The sequence below is a fragment of the Arvicola amphibius genome, chromosome 5 (genome assembly GCF_903992535.2).
Source record: "Arvicola amphibius chromosome 5, mArvAmp1.2, whole genome shotgun sequence".
Lineage (NCBI taxonomy): Eukaryota > Metazoa > Chordata > Mammalia > Rodentia > Cricetidae > Arvicola > Arvicola amphibius.
In genome coordinates, this window is record NC_052051.1 from 371,312 (window position 1) to 393,954 (window position 22,643).

The 22,643-nt window shown below is 43.7% G+C and overlaps 1 protein-coding gene and 1 pseudogene across 1 annotated transcript in view; one reads left to right on the forward strand and one right to left on the reverse strand.

Annotated features, from left to right (window-relative positions):
• Prpf6 (pre-mRNA processing factor 6) overlaps positions 1 to 22,643 on the reverse strand; it is a 50,253-nt gene that overhangs the window by 9,184 nt on the left and 18,426 nt on the right. The window contains exons 10-13 of the mRNA XM_038329528.1: positions 19,674 to 19,792; positions 15,287 to 15,505; positions 6,794 to 6,916; positions 1,441 to 1,562 (exon numbers count right to left, since the gene is read on the reverse strand). Of these exons, the coding sequence (XP_038185456.1) occupies positions 1,441 to 1,562; positions 6,794 to 6,916; positions 15,287 to 15,505; positions 19,674 to 19,792 (583 nt within the window). The remainder of the gene's footprint in view (positions 1 to 1,440; positions 1,563 to 6,793; positions 6,917 to 15,286; positions 15,506 to 19,673; positions 19,793 to 22,643) is intronic.
• On the forward strand, positions 18,401 to 19,437 carry LOC119814143 (annotated as a pseudogene).

The following is a 22,643-nucleotide window of genomic DNA, read 5'->3' on the forward strand; positions in this document are numbered from 1 at the left end:
AGAGGACACCCTGGATTCGCTGATAAAGATTAAGGTTCCTGACACCCATAACCCCTCCCTTCCCTCAAAAAGAGGTCTTATTGAGAGGGATTTTAGAACACTCCTGAGAAAGAATACTTGTCAGCCTTGGATACTGGGTATGAAATCTCTGGATTATCTACGGTCCACCACCTTCACTGATGACCCCCATGGGCCTCGTGTTTTCAGCAGCAAGTTAAAGAACACACAAAACTATCACACAGAGCCGGGCGGTGGGGGCGCACGCCTTTAATCCCAGCACTCGGGAGGCAGAGGCAGGTGGATCTCTGTGAGTTTGAGACCAGCCTGGTCTACAAGAGCTAGTTCCAGGACAGGCTCCAAAGCCACAGAGAAACCCTGTCTCGAAAAAAAACAAAAAAAACAAACAAAAAAAAAAAACTATCACACAGAAAGTGCCTACAGAATCAACACCGTGTTCCCCAGAGCCCTGGGCCCAAATATTGATGACTTTGTCAGTGTGTAAGTTAGCAGCAAAGAAAAAATAGGTCAGTATGAGGAAACTAACCATTAAAACACTAGCGTAGATAGCAGTGTACATTTTAGGACGAATCATGAGGTCTCAACCCACACCTGACATGGTAGAATCCCATGCAAATCAGCACTTAGACTGAAGCAAGTGACATTCTGCAAGGTGAGTCATCAGGATCATTTTAGAAAGTTCTCAAGTTCCCTAAGGAGTTAACTCTGAAATACCAGCCAGCTGGCAGGGTAGGAAGAGGCCCTGTAGTAACTAACATTAACTAACGCCAGAAAAGAAACAAGGGCTCAAAGTCCCAGCTGCAATGTTGGTGAACCAGTAAGGTCCGTGCCCACCCAACACAGGCTGAGGACCCAAAAGAGAATGATACAGGGTGCTCAGGAACATGAGTCCAAATACTCTAGGGAGTTACACATTTAAAACAAGAAACTACAATGCCTAATTTAATCAGCATTTACAGCCAACAAGGCAGACCCAAAGGTTTTTCCAATTAAAGAGTACAATTAAAGAAAATTGTCAGGGACCTCCTTCTGTGTACAAAAACCAGCCAAACCCCAGAAAGCCAGTGCAGCTTAAATGAAAAACAGACTGCATGGGCCCTGACACTGTCCCGCCCACTGCTGAAGACAGTGCCCGAGCACCAACAGCCTGCACTGGACACTCCTAGACCCACGCGGCACTAGTAAAGGACAGGCTTCCTTCATGCCTTCGTTTCTCAACTATCAAAGTGATAATCAAATCACAGACAGGCTATAAAGAATGAGACGGTTTCTGAGTCCCAAGGGCCACAAAAAGTGTCTACTCTCACTGTAACTTGTCCAAGATCACAGAGGGACAGACCCAAAACTGTCACTGGTTGATCTCAGGAAAGCGAGGTTTGAATCTAGTACCATGCAGATAGAAAGTGGAAACTGACCACATACCTGGTCCCATGGTTCTTCTCAAAGTATGCAGCTCGTAACCATACACTCTTCTTGCTGGGGAAGACTTGTAGGGCATAGGCATAGATGGCTCGTGCACATTCCAGGGCATTGTGAGCCACACACTAGGAAAGAGACACTATGAGGAAAGTAGTTTAGGACTGCATGGGGCAGATGATAAAACTTTTTTTGTTGCCTCTTGCAATTCTAAGTAATGACATCTAGTAACAAATGTGCACTGGTCCTGATCTAATTAAACTACAACCTAAGACAAGAACACCCGAGGGTGGGGACACAGACACCCTTCTGGTCCCCTGGCATGCAAGAAGAGCTGGTAAGAGGAGTACCAGTTGCTACCTGCAAGATAACAAATGCACACAAATATGCATATATGTCAGGCTATAGCTAAGGCAAGTGTGTGTATGTGCACTCGTGTGTGTGTGTGTGTGTATCATTGCACACTACTTTTTTTTTATAATCTCCTCATTGAGTTTTATTTGAACAATTAGTGATCTTAACCTCTGAGCCATTTCTCCAGCCCTCAGGTTGACTGACTCCAAGGCCAGGGCCTTGTAATGATGAACGAGCGTGCTACCACCCGGCTACACCCCTCACCCTTTCTATCTGTTATTTGGTAACCAATCTGCAATCTCAGCTTTCTGAATCGCTTTGGTACCATCAGGTCTGGATCTAGTTTTTATATTTTGTTGTTGTTTGTTTGTTTTTTTGTTTTATATTCAAGTGATTTTAGGGGTGGGAGAGATTACTCAGTGGTTAAGAACATTTGCTATTCTTACAGAGGATCAGGTAGTTCACCCCAAGCTCCAACTCTTGGGCATATGACACCCTCCTCTGGCCTCTGCAGGTATCTGCAGACACATGGCAAATGTACACACACACATACACGCACATGCGCAAAATTAAAAATAAGTCTTAAAAAACCCTCAACATTCATATTCATAAAGTGATAGGTAGGGGCTGGAGAAATGACTCAGCACTAGCTGTTCTTCCAGAAGACCCAAGAGTTTGACTGCCAACACCTGCATGGTGGCCCACAACAGCTGTCTGTTATTCCAGTCCCATGGGATCCAGCACTTCTAGTCCCCTAGAGCGCTAAATACACACACAGTGCACACATGCAAGCAAAATACCAATACACATAAAATAAAATAAAATAAAATAAAATAAAATAAAATAAAATAAAATAAAATAAAATAGAAAAAAGAGTGATAGGTCATGATCAGCAGGACGGCTCAGGTTAAGGGACACAGCACCAAGCCTGACAGCTGAGTTTAATTTACAGGATTCATACAGTAGAAAAAACTAATCAAGTCCCATGCAAGTTGTCTTCTGACTTTTGCATACATGCTGTAGCATGCACAAACACACTCAAAAATGTTTTAGTGACAAGTAATATTAAATAACAAAGGCAGTCAGCAAACGTAGTGACAACTCCAGTGAGAACTGGTTTAACTGATCTTCATGGCGACCTGAGACCCAACAACAAACTGGACAGGTTCAAACACCTGTTTTTAGGTTCACAGAAGACTAAGATCCCCCTCCCTGGGAGAAATCAGTTCCTTCTGTGTTCTGCAGACAGTACTCAGGAGGCAGAAGCAGGTATATCTCTGAGTTTGAGGCCAGCCTGAACAGAGGGAGTTCCAGAACAGCCAGGGTGACACAGAGAAACCATCTAGGAAAAGCAAACAAACAACAACAACAACAACAATAAAAAGGAGTATGAACCTGGGGGCAAGTTAATGTAATGGCCACTAGGGATAAACTATTACAATTGTAAATGACAAAATTGCCTGAGTGGAGCTGGGTGTGGTGGTACACACCTTTAATTCCAGTACTTGGAAGGCTGAGGCAGGAGGATCTCTGCAAGTTTGAGGCCAGCCTGGCCTACACAGTGAGTTCCAGGCCCAGACAGACCTACACAGTAAAAACTCCCAGGTGGAGCCGTACTCAGCCCCATACACCAGAGGGAAGTTACCTGGTCCTCCACATCTCCTCAGATGGTCAGGGATCTTCATAGAGAGAGATGCCAACGAGCCTGTGAGTGTCCAAGACCCGCAATGTATGTAGAAACAGGTGTGGGAGGAACACAAGTATGCCAAGATTTTGATCAGACCCAATCCTTCCTATATAACATAGCCTGACTCTGACTCGACCACCAGATAACTCAAGAAGGGTCTTTTCTCAGGTGTTATATCCTGACCATGAATATCTAGAGGGGTCAGACTTTAGACAGGGAAACCTTCTGTGTGGCTGCTGACCAAAACAATGAGGTCAGCTGTAAAGATTTTTAGAACCTCTACTGGTTTAACTGCCTACATCAAGTAATGGTGTGCAGGGCCCAAAGAAGAGCACTAGTAGAGGACCCCATGTTTGTAAGCACACTAGAAGCATTACTTCTCATTCTTGCATGAAAAAGGAAACAGCTATAGTTACTGAGTAAATGTGGGAAGTGACAATGAAAAATGAGAAAAGCTGGGCATGACGGTGCATGCCTGAAACCCCAGCCCTCCAGAAGCAGAGAAAGCTAAAGAGGATTCTGAGCTCAGGCTACCCTAGGCTACATGAATGAACAAACTGAAATCATTCTTGGCCTTCCCACATTTTTGTTATCTTCAGAGCTGTCTAACAAAGGCTCCAAACTTATTAAAAGCAGTAAAGGAGAGAGATGCAAAGCACGTAATTCTGTGTTTAGAATAAAGAAGTTGTGGAAGTGCTAGGCTCCTTTAGATACAAAGAAATTTTCACTCGACACGGAGAACATGTGTTTATGTTCTTTCTATATGTATATAGTTCACATGTGTATTTTAGTACTGTAAGTAGGCATATGCTCTACCACCGAGAGATACTTCCAGCTACGATATGATGAAACCCTTTGACCCACCTCCAGACTCAAAGAGTAAACTAGCTTGTTAGTGTATATTAGGCCACCCATAGGCTGCAAAGCCAGCACCTGAGCTCTGTGTCACAATGCACACACCAGTCTGCAGAGACTGGCACAGAGACAGCACAACTAAAAGATAAGTCACTGGCCTACCCAGGTGGACAGGAGCAGGAGCACTCTTCATTACTACGCTGTTTCAACTCACAGAAGATTTCTATAGGGCTGGGATCTAGGTCTATGGTACAACACTCACCTAACATGCATTAGACTCTGTAGTAAGCAAATTAAAAACGTATGAGCTGAGCAGGAGGCTGAGGAAAGAGGATCACAAGTCTGAAACCACCGCAGGCTACATAGCAAGATCTTTTCTCAGAAAACCAAAAGCAAAGACTGGGGATGTGACTCCTCCACTGGCAGAATGATTCACGGCCGGCCATTTACAAGGTGATGGGTTCAATCTCTAGCACCACATAAACTAGGCATACTGGCTCACACCTATACTTCTAGTACGTGGGAGGTGAAGTAAGAGGATCATCCTCAGCTACCCAAGAAATGTAAGACCAGACTCGTCTACAACAGATGTTATCTCAAAAGAATAAAAGTGGGGGCTGAAAAATTGGCTCAGCAGTTAGAAGCACTGGCTGTCTTTCCAGAGGACTCTGCACAACCTTCTCGAACTCTAATTCCAGAAGATCTGATGCCCTCTTCTGGCCTCTGTGAGCACCAGACGCACATGTGGTGCACATGAAGGCAAACCACTCACACACACAGTGTGTGTGTGTGTGTGTGTGTGTATGTGTGTGTGTATAGAGAGAGAGTTTCTGATTTATAATATATATATATATATAAAATAATGTTTTAAAAAGCCAAAAGCCAAATCAAAACAGAAAACCACCACTTGGCATATCAGTGGAAAACAGTGTTCATTACTTTGGCTTGGATGCTCTCGTCTGTAAACTTTGCACTTGGGAGACTAAAGAAGGATTCTTGTCAGTTTGAAGACAGTCTGTGCTATATAGTGAGACTGTCAAAAACTAACAAACAAACAAACAAATTAAAAAAACAAAACCAGCCATTATTAACAGATCCTCAAACTAGTAACTTGATGCCTGGAGGATACCAACATAATTTTAAAATGCTTTCTCAAAAAATGCTTGCTAATCACAAAGGAAACAACAGTAAGAATACAAGAAAATCCTAACAGCTGCCACCTAGAACAGCTAACCAGAGTGAACAAGTACCTATACCTCTGCAGAGCACATCACCATCAGAACTCAATAGGTATAAGACCTACACTGCCAAAGACACACCTCAACCAAGCCACAAGCAAATAAAACAGACAGGTCAAAATATATTCTGTAAAACCACTGGCCTCTAAGTACTCAAAAATTCAGATTTAGGTAGGAGATGTAGCTTAATGGTAGAGCATTTACCCAATATACGCAGGCCCCTGGTTCCACCCTAGTAGCACAAAACCAATCAACCAAATAAATAAATAATAAAAAGGAGATTCATGAAACAAAAACAGAATGAAGCCCCATTAAGGTCCGTTCTCAGGCTGACCTGAGGCTATGTCCTGCAAGCATCTAAAGTAAACATAGTTTTGTTTTCATTGTTACTGTTTAATTTTACTAATAGGACACTAGGGGTCAATTCAAAGGGTAAGTAAGAGCATCTAATGCCAGGGTCTAATGACCCGAGTTTGATCCCCAGGACCCATATGATGGAAGGAGAACTTACTTCTACAGGTGATTCTATGGCCTTTACTTCTTATGCAGTGGGAGGATACATACATCCACAACACAAACACAAAACAAAAAACAAAACCTTTTTTGTTTTTGAGGCGCCCTGGTTGTCCTGAACTCACTCTGTAGAACAGGCTGGTCTTTAATTCACAGAGATTCACCTGCCTCTGCCTCCTGAGTGCTGGGATTAAGGTGTGTACCCTGTTTTAGTATCTTAAACATGTTTATCAAGCTAGCCTTATGGTTTTCCCTTTCAGAAACTATTCTGAGGAAATAATCTCTAAGAGGCAGCAACTCTATGTAAAATGTTCCTGAAATAAAATCAATAGTGGGAACCACGAAGTAGGAAAAAACCTGGATGCCATAAAGGTTGTCTGCCACCAAACTAACAAAGTTGTACTATAGCTACACATAGCTGCCAACAGGCACATATTTGTAATAGCTACTTTCTCCATTTAGGAAGCACCCAAAAACTTAAACCCGGGCTTACAAAAGTCTGCTGCCCTTATGACTGCAACCCCACCTAAAGTAAGTGTATTAGAGCTAAATGTAATACATGTGCCTGAAATCCCAGAAATGAGGAAGCCAAGGCAAGAAGATCTCTAGTTTAAGGTCAACCTGTCTCAAGATATGGAAAGCAACCTGACTCATTTAAGGGGTCACCACTCCTGGCAAGACTACAGACTGGGAAGCAAGCAGGCGAGCTTACGCTGTCAGCATCTTCCATCCAGGTGTGTTTGCGATCTTCCTCCTCAATCCCAATACCGATCACAGCGCGCATGACTGCCTGGCACGTGGCCACACTCCCTGCCCTGTCACATTCTTCAGCATCCTGAAAGAGAAGCACAGAAATCTTGTTTGGATTTTTTGTAAGAGTTTAAAGTGACTGTTATTTCTGATGAAAAGACCTGCTGCCTTGGGCATAAAGCCTGGCAGCTCTGAACAGTTTATCTGCCGTGCCATTCTGTTCACTGATGCTCCTGCCCTCATGACCCCACACTGACATGCTCAATAAATATGGTGTGACTGAATCAAACCACACTTATTCATCCAGTACATTTTAAGCAAGATCCTGCTGCATATACAACTTATATTAAGCTCTTACACTAAAGACCATCTAAAAATAGGTTTTGCAGCATTCCTGGGTATCTGAAATTATTATTATTATTATTATTATTATTATTATTATTATTATTATTATTTTTTTTTTTTTTTTTTTGGTTTTTCGAGACAGGGTTTCTCTGAAGCTTTTTTAGAGCCTGTCCTGGAACTAGCTCTTGTAGACCAGGCTGGCCTCGAACTCACAGAGATCCGCCTGCCTCTGCCTCCCGAGTGCTGGGATTAAAGGCGTGCGCCACCACTGTCCGGCCCTGAAATTATTTTTATTTCAAAATAAAAAGGCAAGTGTGATGGTACACATTTGTAATATTAGCTAAATGGGTCACAGTGTGTTTTTAAAAATGTATGTAGGCCGGGCGGTGGTGGCGCATGCCTTTAATCCCAGCACTCGGGAGGCAGAGGCAGGCGGATCTCTGTGAGTTCGAGACCAGCCTGGTCTACAAGAGCTAGTTCCAGGACAGGCTCTAGAAACTACAGGGAAACCCTGTCTCGAAAAAACAAAACAAAACAAAAAAAAACAAAAAACAAAAAACAAAAACAAAAACAAAAACCAAAAACCAAAAGTGTATGTAGGCTTGGGAAAGAGAAGATAAAGAGTATAGAGAGTCATAAAAGGAAGTAAATGGTTTTAAAAAAATAAAACAAAGTCTTTAAAGAGACAGAGTACAGACAGTCATAGATTAAAGGAGTAAAGATAATAAATATTAAAAATAGAGTAAAAACAAGCCACGTAAAGATGGAATATACAGGGACAGGAGAGATGGCTCAGAGGTTAAGAGCACTGGCTGCTCTTCCAAAGGTCCTGAGTTCAAGTCCCAGCAACCACATGGTGGCTCACAACCATCTGTAATGAGGTCTGGTGCCCTCTTCTAGCCTGCAGGCATAAATGGAGGCTGAACACTGTGTACATAATAAATAAATCTTTTTAAAAAAAAGATGGAATATACACAGAGAGTCTAGATTATGTATATTTTGTGTTGTCTTTGAATTTTTTGACTGTGAAGGAACTAAGTAACCAGCATATGTACTTTAAAGGTATCTTGACTTCAGAATTTGAGTCTAAGGTTATGTTGCTTTGGAAAAGAGGTTTTGCTTTTGTTTCCACAGAGGATGAGAACCTGTGGAATCCTTCCTGAATAATGTGGTTTGATGGACCAAGACTCCCCAAAAGGTTGCTGTGAACACCCCCAAAAATTACTTCACCCAATAAACAGCAGGAAGTAGTTTGGAGAGAGCTACGCCCAAATTCCCTAATAACTGTCTATAAATGTTTGTTTACATTTAAAGGAAACTACGCTATAGAGATGGATACTTTGCATTGGTATAGATCTTGCTTTACTGAGAAAATTAAGGTCAATTTTGCTATACTATGTATATGTATTTCTGATTTTGATTAAAGTATTATGTATGCAGCTCATTTAAAAATGTAATGTATAATTAAGAAATATAGGTTAATAGATAATCACCTATAATAGTCAAACTTGTAGTCATGTTAGTTAAGATTTTCTAGATACACAGAGATGTATTTCAGGTGGATAGGTATTCTTCAAACCTTTCAAAGACTACAGAATATGGCATTTAAAATGTTTAAGAACTTAGGACTTTTCATGACAGTGAGACACATCTGCTCCTGGCAGCACGAATTACTTCAAGAGGAAGATGGGCATTGAAGAGGCTCCTTATGGAGTTTGCTAGCCATTTGGGCAAGAAACTGCTCTTGCCTAGACTGCTTGATAGTATGCTATATGAACTGGACTTGCAGGACCCACAGAGAAATGACTGCTGAACTTGCCTAAAGGTGAGATGGTCCTTCAGGGTTCCTGCTACGTGAAAGAGACTGCCAGATATTCTGCAGGACACAGAAGAATGCAACAGATGGACTTTGCCATTACAATGCAGAACAGATCTTCAAATTTCCTGATTCATGGAAAAGTCTGCTGAATACTATAGGCCTGTGGGCTGAAGATGGATGCCACAATGGTACAGAAAAATTCTGGGTGACTGTCCAGGCAGTGAGATGTCTCTGTCCATTCTAGAGTTTTGGAAGTTGCTTACAATGCACTTCCTGTTAACTTAGGTAATATATCCTTCTGGAGTCTTTGATAAAGTTGAAGAATAGATATAGTTTTCCTTTATCTTTCCTTAAAAGATAAGGTAGATATAAATATTGTAATTATGATTCTTGCTTGATACCTGCTTTGTTTTTTGGTTTTTTTTTTTTTCATTTATTATGTATACAACATTCCTTCCATGTCTGCCTGCATGCCAGAAGAGGGCACCAGATCTCATTATAGATGGTTGTGAGCTACCATGTGGTTGCTGGGAATTGAACTCAATTGAACTGGGAAGAGCAGTCAGTGCTCTTAACCTCTGAGCAATCTCTCCAGCCCATTGATACCTGCTTTGTTATATGTAATTTTACTATGTTAAAGTTAAAACCTTCCTTTTTATTTAGACAGAAAAGGGGAGGTGATGTGGGATTTCACTCTGTATGCTGTGATTACCACTGATTAATAAAGAAACTGTTTTGGTCCTTATAGCAGAGATATAGGGGAACAGAGCTAGGCAGGGAAAACTAAACTGAATGCTGGGAAAAAGAAGGCAGAGTCAGGAGAAGCCATGTAGGCCCACCAGAGACAGACTCTGGATGGAACCTTGCCAGTAAGCCACAGCCACTTGGCAATACACAGATTAAACAAAATGGGTTAAATTAAGATATAAGAGCTAGCCAATAAGAAACTAGAGCTAATAGACCAAGCAGTGATTTAATTAATACACTTTCTGTTTCTGTGTGGTTATTTCGAGTCTGGGCAAGCCTGGAATGAACACGCAGGCTCCTACAACAATCAATAGCTAGGCAGGAAGAGGTTAGGTGGGGCTGTGGAATATCAGTTAAAGATGTTGCTTATGCTGTGGAACATTTGTTTAATGATACAATGATGTGCTGCATTCTTTTATGTTGCATTTGTTTAACTCTGTGAAGCTGTGTTACTTTTACCTGTTGAAAACATCTGAGTGGTCTAATAAAGAGCTGAACAGCCAATAGCAAGGCCGGAGAAAGAATAGGTGGGCTGGCAGACAGAGAGAATAAATAGGAGGAGAAATCTGGGGAGAAAGAATCAAGGATCGAGAAAAGAAGGGCCCAGCCATCCAGGTACACAGCAAGCCACAGAGTAAGAAATAAAGAAATGAATACAGAATAAAGATAAAAGCCCAGAGGCCAAAGGTAGAAGGAATAATTTATGTTAAAAAAAGCTGGCTATGAGCTAGAAAGAGGGCTTTTCAAGAACACTAGTTTCTCTTCAAGAGATCCTGAATTCAATTCCCTGCAACCACATGGTGACTTAAAAACAGTGTAAAGAGATGTGGTGCCCTCTTCTGGCCTGCAAGCATACGTGCAGGCAGAATATCTTATACATAATAAATAAACAAATCTTAAAAAAGAAAAAAGAAAAGCTGGCTAGAAATAAGCCGTTAAGGCAAGGCATTCATATCTATGTGTATTTATTTGGGAGCTGGGTGGTGGGCCACCAGCGAACCAAGAACCAAAAGAGTAAAAACAACTAGCAACAAGGTGAGACCTGCAGACAAGGAGAGAGCTCGCTGGGATGAAGCAGGGCAGTCACCAGCCAAGCATAGAGGAAGCAGGATGTGTACGAGATGAGGTAACAATCCATGAGCCATGTGGCAGCAAGTAAATTAAGAGAAATGGGTTAATTTAAGCCAGAAGAACTAGTTAAAAACAAGCCTAAGCTATCAGTCATGCATTTATAATTAATAAGAAGTCTCTGTGTGATTATCTAGGAGCCGGCTAGTGGGAGAAAAAAGTCCACCTACAAACTATACCAAATGAAAAAAGATTAAAGCAGGGGATAAAGTTGTAGATCAACAGTAGAATGTTTGCCCAGTATACACAGGAGCTTGGTTTGCTCTCCAACACTGGAAAAATAATGAGTGAATACAGGCCTCACATTTCCTAAAGACACATACAGACCAACGGAACAGAACTAAGAGTTCCCAAATACATCTTCAACGTTTATTATCAATTGATTCTCCATAACACCATAAGGGTGTTAAGACCACTCAACAGGGCAAGAATAATCATTAGCTATCAGGGTTTGGATCAGTGGTTAAGAGCATGTATTGCACTTCCACATCAATTTCCAGCAACATTTTATATATACACACACACACTTCAGGTGCAGGAGACCCAGTGTTTGGCCCCTGTGGGAGCATGCGTTCATGTGCACACACTGGTCTAAATGAGAATGGCCTCCAGTTGGTGGTTGATTGGGAAGAATTAGGATGTACGGTCTTTTCAGAAAAGGGGTGCCACTGGAAGAAAGGTTGAGGTTTCAAAAGCCTCCTGTCATCCCCAGCATACTCTCAATGTCTCCTGCTTATAGATTCAGATGAAAACTCTCAGCTGTTCCCTTCATCATTTCCCCCTGCCACGCTCCCCACCATGATGATAACAGATTCCTATTTCCCTGTAACTTAAGCCCCAATTAAACACTTCCTTCTATATGTTGTCTTGGTCATATAGACATGATAAAAGATAAATGTTAAAAAATTTATTAGCCATCAACTCCCTAACCTCTAAGTAATCTTTTTTTTTTTCTCTCTACAGATTTCCTTTTCTATTTTACCTCTAATCTTCTTGGTAAAAAATTCTTTGGGCTTTTCAAGACCGGGTTTCTTTGTGTAACCCTGGCTGTCCTGAAACTCACTCTGAATACCATGCTGGCATCAAATGGAGAGAGATCCATCTACCTATGTCTCCCAGGTGCTCTGATTAAAGGCCTCACCCGAACACCTAGCTGGGAAATGAATACCAATAGAATCATATAATATACAGTCATGTAGCGGAGCATGGTGGTTCACAGTTTTAATACCAGCACTCAGAAAGCAGAGGCAAACACAACTCTAAACTGAAGAACTGACTGGTGTACACAGCAAATTCCAGGCTAGCAGAGCTCCTGTCTAAACAAGCAAACAAATAACTATTTTTTTGCTTAGACTGTTTCAATACTCATCCATCAAAGATGAGTTGAAATCTTTAACCCAAGCTAGGCAGGGAAATACAATGCCAACAGCCCTAGCACTTGGGAGGCTAAGGCAAAAGAATCTTGAGTTCCAGGACAGCTGGGCTATATGGCAAGTTCCGGACTGGTCTGGGCTATATAGACCCTCTCTTTAAAAACAAGAATCTAAGTCCTATGATCTCTAGAGTTTTATTCATCTAGTTTTAATATTTAGTGCTTCTGAGTCCTGTATATTGTTTCAGACAAGGCTCACCTAGTCTTTAGTGATAGAGTACTTTCCTAACACACATGACGCCTGCATTCAATCCCCAGCATCACACACAGATAAAAGATGAATTTTATAGAATTTCCTGTGCATGTGTAATACTGGAGATTCAACTCCAGGCCTCACATATGATAGATAAATATTGTAAAATGAGCTTGAGCTTTATCCACAGCCCTATAATGTTAATTATAATTTAACAAACTGTCAAAATTAAATTCTAGGACTGGTGAAATGGCTCAGTGGGTAAAGACACAAGCCACCAAACCTGATACTGAGTTCAATCCCCAAGACTCACATGGTAGAAACAGAGAACCAACTCTCACAAGCTGTCCTATGCCTTCCACATGCCCACTGTGGACACTCATGACAGATGTAATTAAAAAAGAGATTTTGCTAAAAACAAAACAGCACTTAGAAAGCTGAGGCAGAAGGCGGAGTGTTCAAGACCAGCTACAGCTACACCGTAAGATCTACACCGTAAGATCCCGCCAGATTTCTCCCTGTAAGGCAAGAGTGTGGACAGAACACTGCGGACTGAAAGGGCTGTGGTGCATGTGTATTTTATATCCAGCAAACATATCTATAATATCTCATCACTACTATACCCAGAGAGGAGGCAAAGGGGGAATCTTCAAAAGGTCAGAGGCTAGCTGCCCTAGAGCACACAGTGTAGGGGCAAACAATGAGACCTTTCCAGTGTCAAAGGTAAGGACTGGCACCCAAGTACTGTTCTCACACACACACACACACACACACACACACACACACACTTTTATTTAAAAGACAGGCAAAAATAAAAGTGAATTTTTTAAATTACTATTATTGTTTTTTAAGAAAAGATCTTACTCCATAGCCCTGGCTGGCCTTGAACTCACCATGTAGAGTAAACTGGCCTAAACCAGGTACTCTTGCTTCCTAAACCATTATGATAAAAGGTTTTCTAGTCATAAAAAAAGCTAAAAAAAAAGGTAGCAAATGGACACACAGTTATGGAAAATCTTCAAGGAGGAAGGGAAAACAAAACACAGTGATCAACAGGTTAACAGAAACTGCAATACTGTTTAATGAACAAAAGACACGAGGGCTGGACACAAGAGGTTACATTGTTTCCTAGTGTGCTTGCTAGTTTTATACCAACTTCACATAAACTAAAGTAATCTGGGAGGAGAGAAACTCAGTAAAGACAATGCTTCTAGTCGAGCAGAGGTGGCACACGCCTTTAATCTGGGCAGTTGGGGAGCAGAGGCAGGCAGGCAGGCGATCTCTGTGAGTTCAAGGCCAGCCTGATCTACAAAGCGAGTTTCAGGACAGCCAGGACTGTTATATACAGAAACCTTCCTTGTCTCAGAAAAACAAAAAAAGATAGATAGATAGATGATAGATAGATAGATAGATAGATAGATAGATAGATAGATAGATAGATAGATAGATGATAATGATGATGAAGATAGATAGATAGATAGATAGATAGATAGATAGATAGATAGATAGATAAGAAAGAAAAGAAAGAAAAAAAGGAAATGGTTCTAGACTGGCAGTGGTGGCTCATGCCTTTAATCCCAGCTCTTGGGAGGCAGAGGGAGGCAGAGGCAGGCAGATGTCTGAAAATTTGAGACCAGCCTGGTCTACAGAGTTCCAGGACAGTCAGAGCTACGCAGGGAAATGCCTTGAACTCAGAGATCCTCCTGTCTCTGCCTCCTGACTACTGGAATTAAAGGTGTGTGTCACAACCATCCAGCCAACCTATATCTTTTTTTTTTCTTTTTTCTTTTTTTGGTTTTTCGAGCCTGGGTTTCTCTGCAGTTTTTTTTTTTTTTTTTTTTTTTTTTTTTTTTTTTTTTGTAAGAGCCTGTCCTGGAACTAGCTCTTGTAGACCAGGCTGGCCTCGAACTCACAGAGATACGCCTGCCTCTGCCTCCCGAGTGCTGGGATTAAAGGCGTGCGCCACCACTGCCCGGCCAACCTATATTTTATATGAGATCTCAACACAAAAATTATCTGTAGGGGGCTGGAGAGATGGCTTAGAGGTTAAGAGCACTGGCTGCTCTTCCAAAGGTCCTGAGTTCAATTCCCAGCAACCACATGGTGGCTCACAACCATCTATAATGTGCAAGCAGAACACTGTATACATAATAAATAAATAAATCTTTAAAAAAAATCATCTGGGGGCTGGAGAGATGGCGGTTAAGAGCATTGCCTGCTCTTCCAAAGGTCCTGAGTTCAATCCCTAGCAACCACATGGTGGCTCACAACCATCTGTAATAAGGTCTGGCGCCCTCTTCTGGCCTGCAGACATACACACAGACAGAATATTGTATACATAATAAATAAATATTTAAAAAAAATTATCTGTAGGACACAAAAAGATGGTTCAGTGGTTAAGAGCACTGGATCTGAGTTCAATTCCCAGCACCTATACAGCAGCTTAGAGCTGTCGTAACTCCAGTTCCTCTTTTGGAGCACAGATATGCACGCAGTCAACCATCTATATACATAAAATAAAAATGGAAAAAATCGAGTCCAGCCTGGTCTACAAGAGCTAGTTCCAGGACAGGCTCCAAAAGCTACAGAGAAACCCTGTCTCAAAAACCAAAAAAAAAAAAAAAAAAAAGGAAAAAATTATATTTACTTATCACTCATTCAAGATAGAGTCCTGCTATGTAGCTTAGCCTTAAACTTGTAACCCTCCTACCTTAGCTTCCTGAGTGCTGGTACATGTATGCAACACCAAAGCCTAACTATGTATTTAGAAGAACACTGAGCAACATCTTACCTGGATCCACTGTTCCCGATTGATCTCTACTCCATTGGCCCGCAGGGAGGTGATGGCGCGGTCAATGATCTTCTCCACCATCTGAGTATTACCATTGGCCTCCTCCAGCTTGGCAGCTGTGATCCAGATGTGCCGGTCTGTAGGAATGTTCTCACGTGCTTTATTTAAGACCTTGCGAGCATTTTCATAAGTTTCCAGCCTTGCCAAAGCAAGCCAAAGCTACACAAAAAGGGGAGAAGTGTGTTAAAGGCTGGTGGCACCAAGTGGCATCTTCCAGGCTGGATGGCCAGCCAGTCTCACTGGCCCACAGCACTTCTACAAAGTGCTTTCTGAAAGTTCTCAAGCTTAAACAGAGCCTGTAATTATTCACAGGAGCCCCCTTCACTACATCAACTGCTCAGCTGTGCTTCTGACACTGGTTACCACAAAAAGTTGATGGAAATCTTGATCAGAGGTTCTAAGCACTATTTAAATGTGCAGTGTGCCAGACTTGACAGCAGGTGCTAGGGTAAAAGGTGAGCAGAATGGAGGGTGGGGGTTGGAGAGATGGCTCAGAGGTTAAGAGCACTGGCTGCTCTTCCAGAGGGCCTAAATTCAATTTCCAGAAACACATGGTAGTTCACAACCAACTATAATGAGATCTGGTGCCCTCTTCTGGTGTGTAGAACACTGCAAGATAGATGGATGGATGGATGGATGGATGGATGGATGGATACGCAGGCAGAACACTGCATAACAGATAGACAGACAGACCTTTAAAAAAAAACAGTGAGCTGGATGGATTCACAGACAGTTGTGTGATGATGCTTAGCCCTCTAGAATTCTCATGCCCCAAAACTACTGGCTGCAACATTCCACCCCTAAAATGTGAAGAATATTTTAGTTTGAGTGAGTATGTGTGCACGTGCCTGAGTAGTGCCCAACAGTTTTCCATAGCTATGAGGGATGAGCAAGAAGAGACTCTGTCTTGTCCATTTGCCACATGCACTGTGTACCAATGTGTACTGTGCATCACTTGTACTTCACACCCACCACATGCACTGTGTACCAATGTGTGCTGTGCATCACTTGTACTTCACACCCACCACATGCACTGTGTACCAATGTGTACTGTGCATCACTTGTACTTCACACCCACCACATGCACTGTGTACCAATGTGTACTGTGCATCACTTGTACTTCACACCCACCACATGCACTGTGTACCAATGTGCGCTGTGCATCACTTGTACTTCACACCCACCACATGCACTGTGTACCAATGTGCGCTGTGCATCACTTGTACTTCACACCCACCACATGCACTGTGTACCAATGTGTACTGTGCATCACTTGTACTTCACACCCACCACATGCACTGTGTACCAATGTGTACTGTGCATCACTTGTACTTCACACCCACCACATGCACTGTGTACCAATGTGTGCTGTGCATCACTTGTACTTCACACCCACCACATGCACTGTGTACCAATGTGTACTGTGCATCACTTGTACTTCACACCCACCACATGCACTGTGTACCAATGTGTACTGTGCATCACTTGTACTTCACACCCACCACATGCACTGTGTACCAATGTGCGCTGTGCATCACTTGTACTTCACACCCACCACATGCACTGTGTACCAATGTGCGCTGTGCATCACTTGTACTTCACACCCACCACATGCACTGTGTACCAATGTGTACTGTGCATCACTTGTACTTCACACCCACCACATGCACTGTGTACCAATGTGTACTGTGCATCACTTGTACTTCACACCCACCACATGCACTGTGTACCAATGTGTGCTGTGCATCACTTGTACTTCACACCCACCACATGCACTGTGTACCAATGTGCGCTGTGCATCACTTGTACTTCACACCCACCACATGCACTGTGTACCAATGTGTACTGTGCATCACTTGTACTTCACACCCACCACATGCACTGTGTACCAATGTGTACTGTGCATCACTTGTACTTCACACCCACCACATGCACTGTGTACCAATGTGTGCTGTGCATCACTTGTACTTCACACCCACCACATGCACTGTGTACCAATGTGTACTGTGCATCACTTGTACTTCACACCCACCACATGCACTGTGTACCAATGTGTACTGTGCATCACTTGTACTTCACACCCACCACATGCACTGTGTACCAATGTGCGCTGTGCATCACTTGTACTTCACACCCACCACATGCACTGTGTACCAATGTGCGCTGTGCATCACTTGTACTTCACACCCACCACATGCACTGTGTACCAATGTGTACTGTGCATCACTTGTACTTCACACCCACCACATGCACTGTGTACCAATGTGTACTGTGCATCACTTGTACTTCACACCCACCACATGCACTGTGTACCAATGTGTGCTGTGCATCACTTGTACTTCACACCCACCACATGCACTGTGTACCAATGTGTACTGTGCATCGCTTGTACTTCACACCCACCACATGCACTGTGTACCAATGTGTACTGTGCATCACTTGTACTTCACACCCACCACATGCACTGTGTACCAATGTGCGCTGTGCATCACTTGTACTTCACACCCACCATATGCACTGTGTACCAATGTGCGCTGTGCATCACTTGTACTTCACACCCACCACATGCACTGTGTACCAATGTGTGCTGTGCATCACTTGTACTTCACACCCACCACATGCACTGTGTACCAATGTGTACTGTGCATCACTTGTACTTCACACCCACCACATGCACTGTGTACCAATGTGTACTGTGCATCGCTTGTACTTCACACCCACCACACGCACTGTGTACCAATGTGCACTGTGCATCACTTGTACTTCACACCCACCACATGCACTGTGTACCAATGTGTACTGTGCATCGCTTGTACTTCACACCCACCACATGCAATGTGCTTTTACCTGTAGCATGACTAATTGAAGCCACCCGCTACCTTACTTAGCAACTACTATAGAATACCATTCTGGGTCTCATAATGCCCTCTAATGCCAGGAACAGTAGCTTAAGTAAGCAGCATATATTCAGCAGTCTCAGGCACTGGACTTTGCTTAAGCCTTCAACAATGGGGTGGTGGGCTCTACTCCTCCCTGTTCTAGAGACATCTGCTTCTTTTCGTGCAGTGCCAGCCTCGTTCCAGAGACACGATGGTGAAGGTCGGAGTGAACAGATTTGGCCGTATTGGACGCCTGGTTACCAGGGCTGCCTTCACTTCTGGCAAAGTGGACGTTGTTGCCATCAATGACCCTTTCATCGACCTCAACTACATGGTCTACATGTTCCAGTATGACTCCACCCACGGCAAGTTCAAAGGCACAGTCAAGGCTGAGAACGGGAAGCTCGTCATCAATGGGAAGGCCATCACCATCTTCCAGGAGCGAGATCCCGCCAACATCAAATGGGGTGATGCCGGCGCCAAGTATGTTGTGGAGTCGACTGGTGTCTTCACCACCATGGAGAAGGCTGGGGCCCACTTGAAGGGTGGGGCCAAAAGAGTCATCATCTCCGCCCCTTCTGCGGATGCCCCCATGTTTGTGATGGGTGTGAACCATGACAAGTATGACAATTCCCTCAAGATTGTCAGCAATGCTTCCTGCACCACCAACTGCTTGGCCTCCTTGGCCAAGGTCATCCATGACAACTTTGGCATCGTGGAAGGGCTTATGACCACAGTCCATGCCATCACGGCCACCCAGAAGACTGTGGATGGCCCCTCTGGGAAGCTGTGGCGAGACGGCCGTGGTGCTGCCCAGAACATCATCCCTCCATCCACTGGCGCTGCTAACGCTGTGGGCAAAGTCATCCCAGAGCTGAACGGGAAGCTCACGGGCATGGCCTTCCGTGTTCCTACCCCCAATGTGTCTGTCGTGGATCTGACATGCCGCCTGGAGAAAGCCGCCAAGTATGACGACATCAAGAAGGTGGTGAAGCAGGCATCTGAGGGCCCACTAAAGGGCATCCTGGGCTACACTGAGGTCAGGTTGTCTCCTGTGACTTTAACAGTGACTCCCACTCTTCCACCTTCGATGCTGGGGCTAGCATTGCCCTCAATGACAACTTTGTGAAGCTCATTTCCTGGTACGACAATGAATTCAGCTACAGCAACAGAGTGGTGGACCTCATGGCCTACATGGCCTCCAAGGAGTAAGAAGCCCGCCCTGGACCACCCATCCCAGCAAGGACACAGCAAGAGAGAGGCCCTCGGCTGCTGAGCAGTCCCTGTCTAACTCCACCCTTGACACTGAGCATCTCCCTCACAGTTTCCATCCCAGACCTCCAGAATAGCAGGAGGGGCTTAGGGAGCCCTACTCTCTTGAATACCATCAATAAAGTTCATTGCACCCCTAAAAAAATGGGGTGGTGGGCTGAGCCTGGCCGACTCACCTCCACACTAGTGGGACAGCACTCCACTGCTCGGCTCAACATGATCCTAGCGTCTTCAGGCTCCTCAAGCTCAACAGCAGCTTTCCACAATCGGACAGAGTTTGGAACGTGCTCCAGGGCTAGGAACGGTCAAATAAGAGACTGGTGTCAGGATGGCGCTGCCAGTTGGGTAAGACAGCTCCCCACAGGGACAACCAAAAGCTGCAGACACGCCCGTGTGGTCAGCCCTTTGATGTTGGCGTAGACATAAAGCCAGAAAAGAAGAAACAGTGGAGGGTCCTTGAAGTTGTATCAACAGGACTTGTCACATCGATACTATACAGCACCACTGAAATTTGAGAACAAGATGAACTAGTCTTAAGGAAGTCAGAACAGCTGCAAGAAAACAGGCTATAAGAAAACGAGGAAAGACTTAAGTTGTCTAGATTGAGGGCAATGTTACATGGGTTACATGGGCACATACTCAGTAAGACATCAAACTGTAAACCTAAAATCCATGTATGGCTTACTAAAAATATATTTTAAATGGCCAGTATCAAAAGACCTACTGATTATATTTACCCTTAAGAATAGCTGAAACTTCAAAAAAAAAGTCATAAGTAAACTCTGGAAGGAACTCCTATAGAACGATGCTGGGATACTCCATTAGCACCAAACTATGTGTGTGTGTGTGTGTGTGAGAGAGAGAGAGAGAGAGAGAGAGAGAGAGAGAGAGAGAGAGGCTTCATCACTAGATAACTAAGACAATGACTCATTCACGAGCAAGCAGCATGACAGGGTACGGACACCCCACAGAGGCAGTCCAGGTTCTTGGCAGATGGCAGAAGTTTCATCATATTCCTAGAATATATTGTGACTTAAACTTGTGAATGACTTATCTCTGCACTCTGCAAGCTTTTGGTGTGTGACTTACCCCCCCACCCAGCTCCAGGATTTGCTATATCGTTAAGGATGTTTTTATGTAGAGAAGACTTTGAGCCCCTAAGCCTGCTGTCTCTACCTTCACGGGATGAGCTGTGTCCCCATGCCCTGCTTACTTCCACAATTTCTTATTAGTTTTCATGTTGTGCATGAATGTCGGGATTGAAACAAGTGAAACTGTGGATGGAGACCACTGTAGAAAACTGCAGTGTGCCGGGCGGTGGTGCACGCCTTTAATCCCAGCACTCGGGAGCAGAGGCGGGCGGATCTCTGTGAGTTCAAGGCCAGCCTGGTCTACAGAGCGAGCTCCAGAACAGTCAGGGCTGTTACACAAAGAAGCCCTGTCTTGGAGGGAAAAAGAAAGAAAGAGAGAGAGAGAGAGAGAGAGAGAGAGAGAGAGAGAGAGAGAAAAGAATACTGGAAAGAACATCATCAATATCACTTCCAATGACTAAGAGGGGGCACCTACCTCTGTTCCAGATGGCAACTGAAATCTACAAAGAATTCCACACAGTCACTGTTCAATCTCACCTCACAATGGAGAGGAGAGGGAGAGAGGGAGAGAGGGAGAGAGAGAGAGAAAGAGAAAGAGAGAGAGAGAGAGAGAGAGAGAGAGAGAGAGAGAGAGAGCGCTCTGCTTACACACGCACACACACACACACACTCACACACACACACACACACACACACACACACACAAAGGGGAAAAAAGCTGGTTATGGTAGTGCATAACTTTAATTCCAGCACTTGAGAAGCAGAGAGGATCTCTATGAGTTCAAGACCAATCTGGTCTATATCACAATTACCAGTGCTATGTAGTAAGACTGTCTCAAAAAGCAAAAATTGTCAGGCAGTGGTAGCACCTGCCTTTAATCCCAGCACTCAAAAAACAAGAGACAGGCAAATCTCTGCGAGTTTGAGGTCAGCCTGGTCCACAGAGCAAGTTCCAGGACAGGTTCCAAAGCTACAGAGAAATCCTTGAGGTGGGGGGGGAGAAGCAAAAATTAAGGGCTGGAAAATGGCTCAGTAGTTAAGAGCACTTGCTGCTCTTGCAGAGAATAGAGATTCAGTTCCCAGCACCCACTTGGTGGCTCACAACTGTCTGTGAACTCCAGTTCTAGGGGCATATGAGGCTCTCCTCATGTGGCGCCCAGAGGAGAGCCTCAGATGCCCCTAGATGCAGTAAAATAAAAGTAAATAAATAAAAAATCTTTGGGCTAGAAAGATGTCTCAGTGATGAAGGGCATTGGCTGCTCTTTGGGAGGAAGGGGTTTTGATTCCCAGCACCCACATGGCGACTGACAACCTTCTCTAACTCCAGTCCCAGGAGATCATGCTCTTCTGGCCTCTGTGGGCACCAGGCACGCATATGATACAGAGACGTAAATGTGGGCAAAACACTCATACACATAATTTTTTTTTATTTTAAAAAACAAAACAAAGCCTTCACTTGATTCTAATAAAGCTTCCAGACCTACCTTCCAATTTACAAAAGAACTTAGGAAACAGAGGACCATGCTTGCAGAGCACGGAGCCTACAGAATTAATCTTCCTCCTTCAAGAACCTTAATGCACACTGACCATGCATGCACAGGCAGACACATGCACATGGTGTGCGGAGATGACAACTGAGAAAACGTGAACGCTACAGACCTCTATAGTAAGACAGTACTGTGAAATACTCTTCTAGATGCTGCAGGGGAAAACCACCTGTGTCCACAAACCCAGTGCAGTGGTGATGAGAGGATCGCCTTAAGTTCAAGGCCACTCTGAGCTATATATAGTAAATTCCAGGTCAGCTAGCGAACACCATGAGACCCACAAAAGGGCTGCTCAGCAGGTAAAGGTACCTGCCACCGAGTCTGAAAGCTCAAGTTCAATCCCTGGGATGGATAATTAAGAGAGAACCAACTCATGCAAGTTGTCCTCTAACTTCCACATGTACACACACACACACACACACACACACACATACATAGACATAAGCAAACACACAATATAATTTTCTAAAGCCACAAATAGAAAAAAATGTCTGCACATTTTAGATAA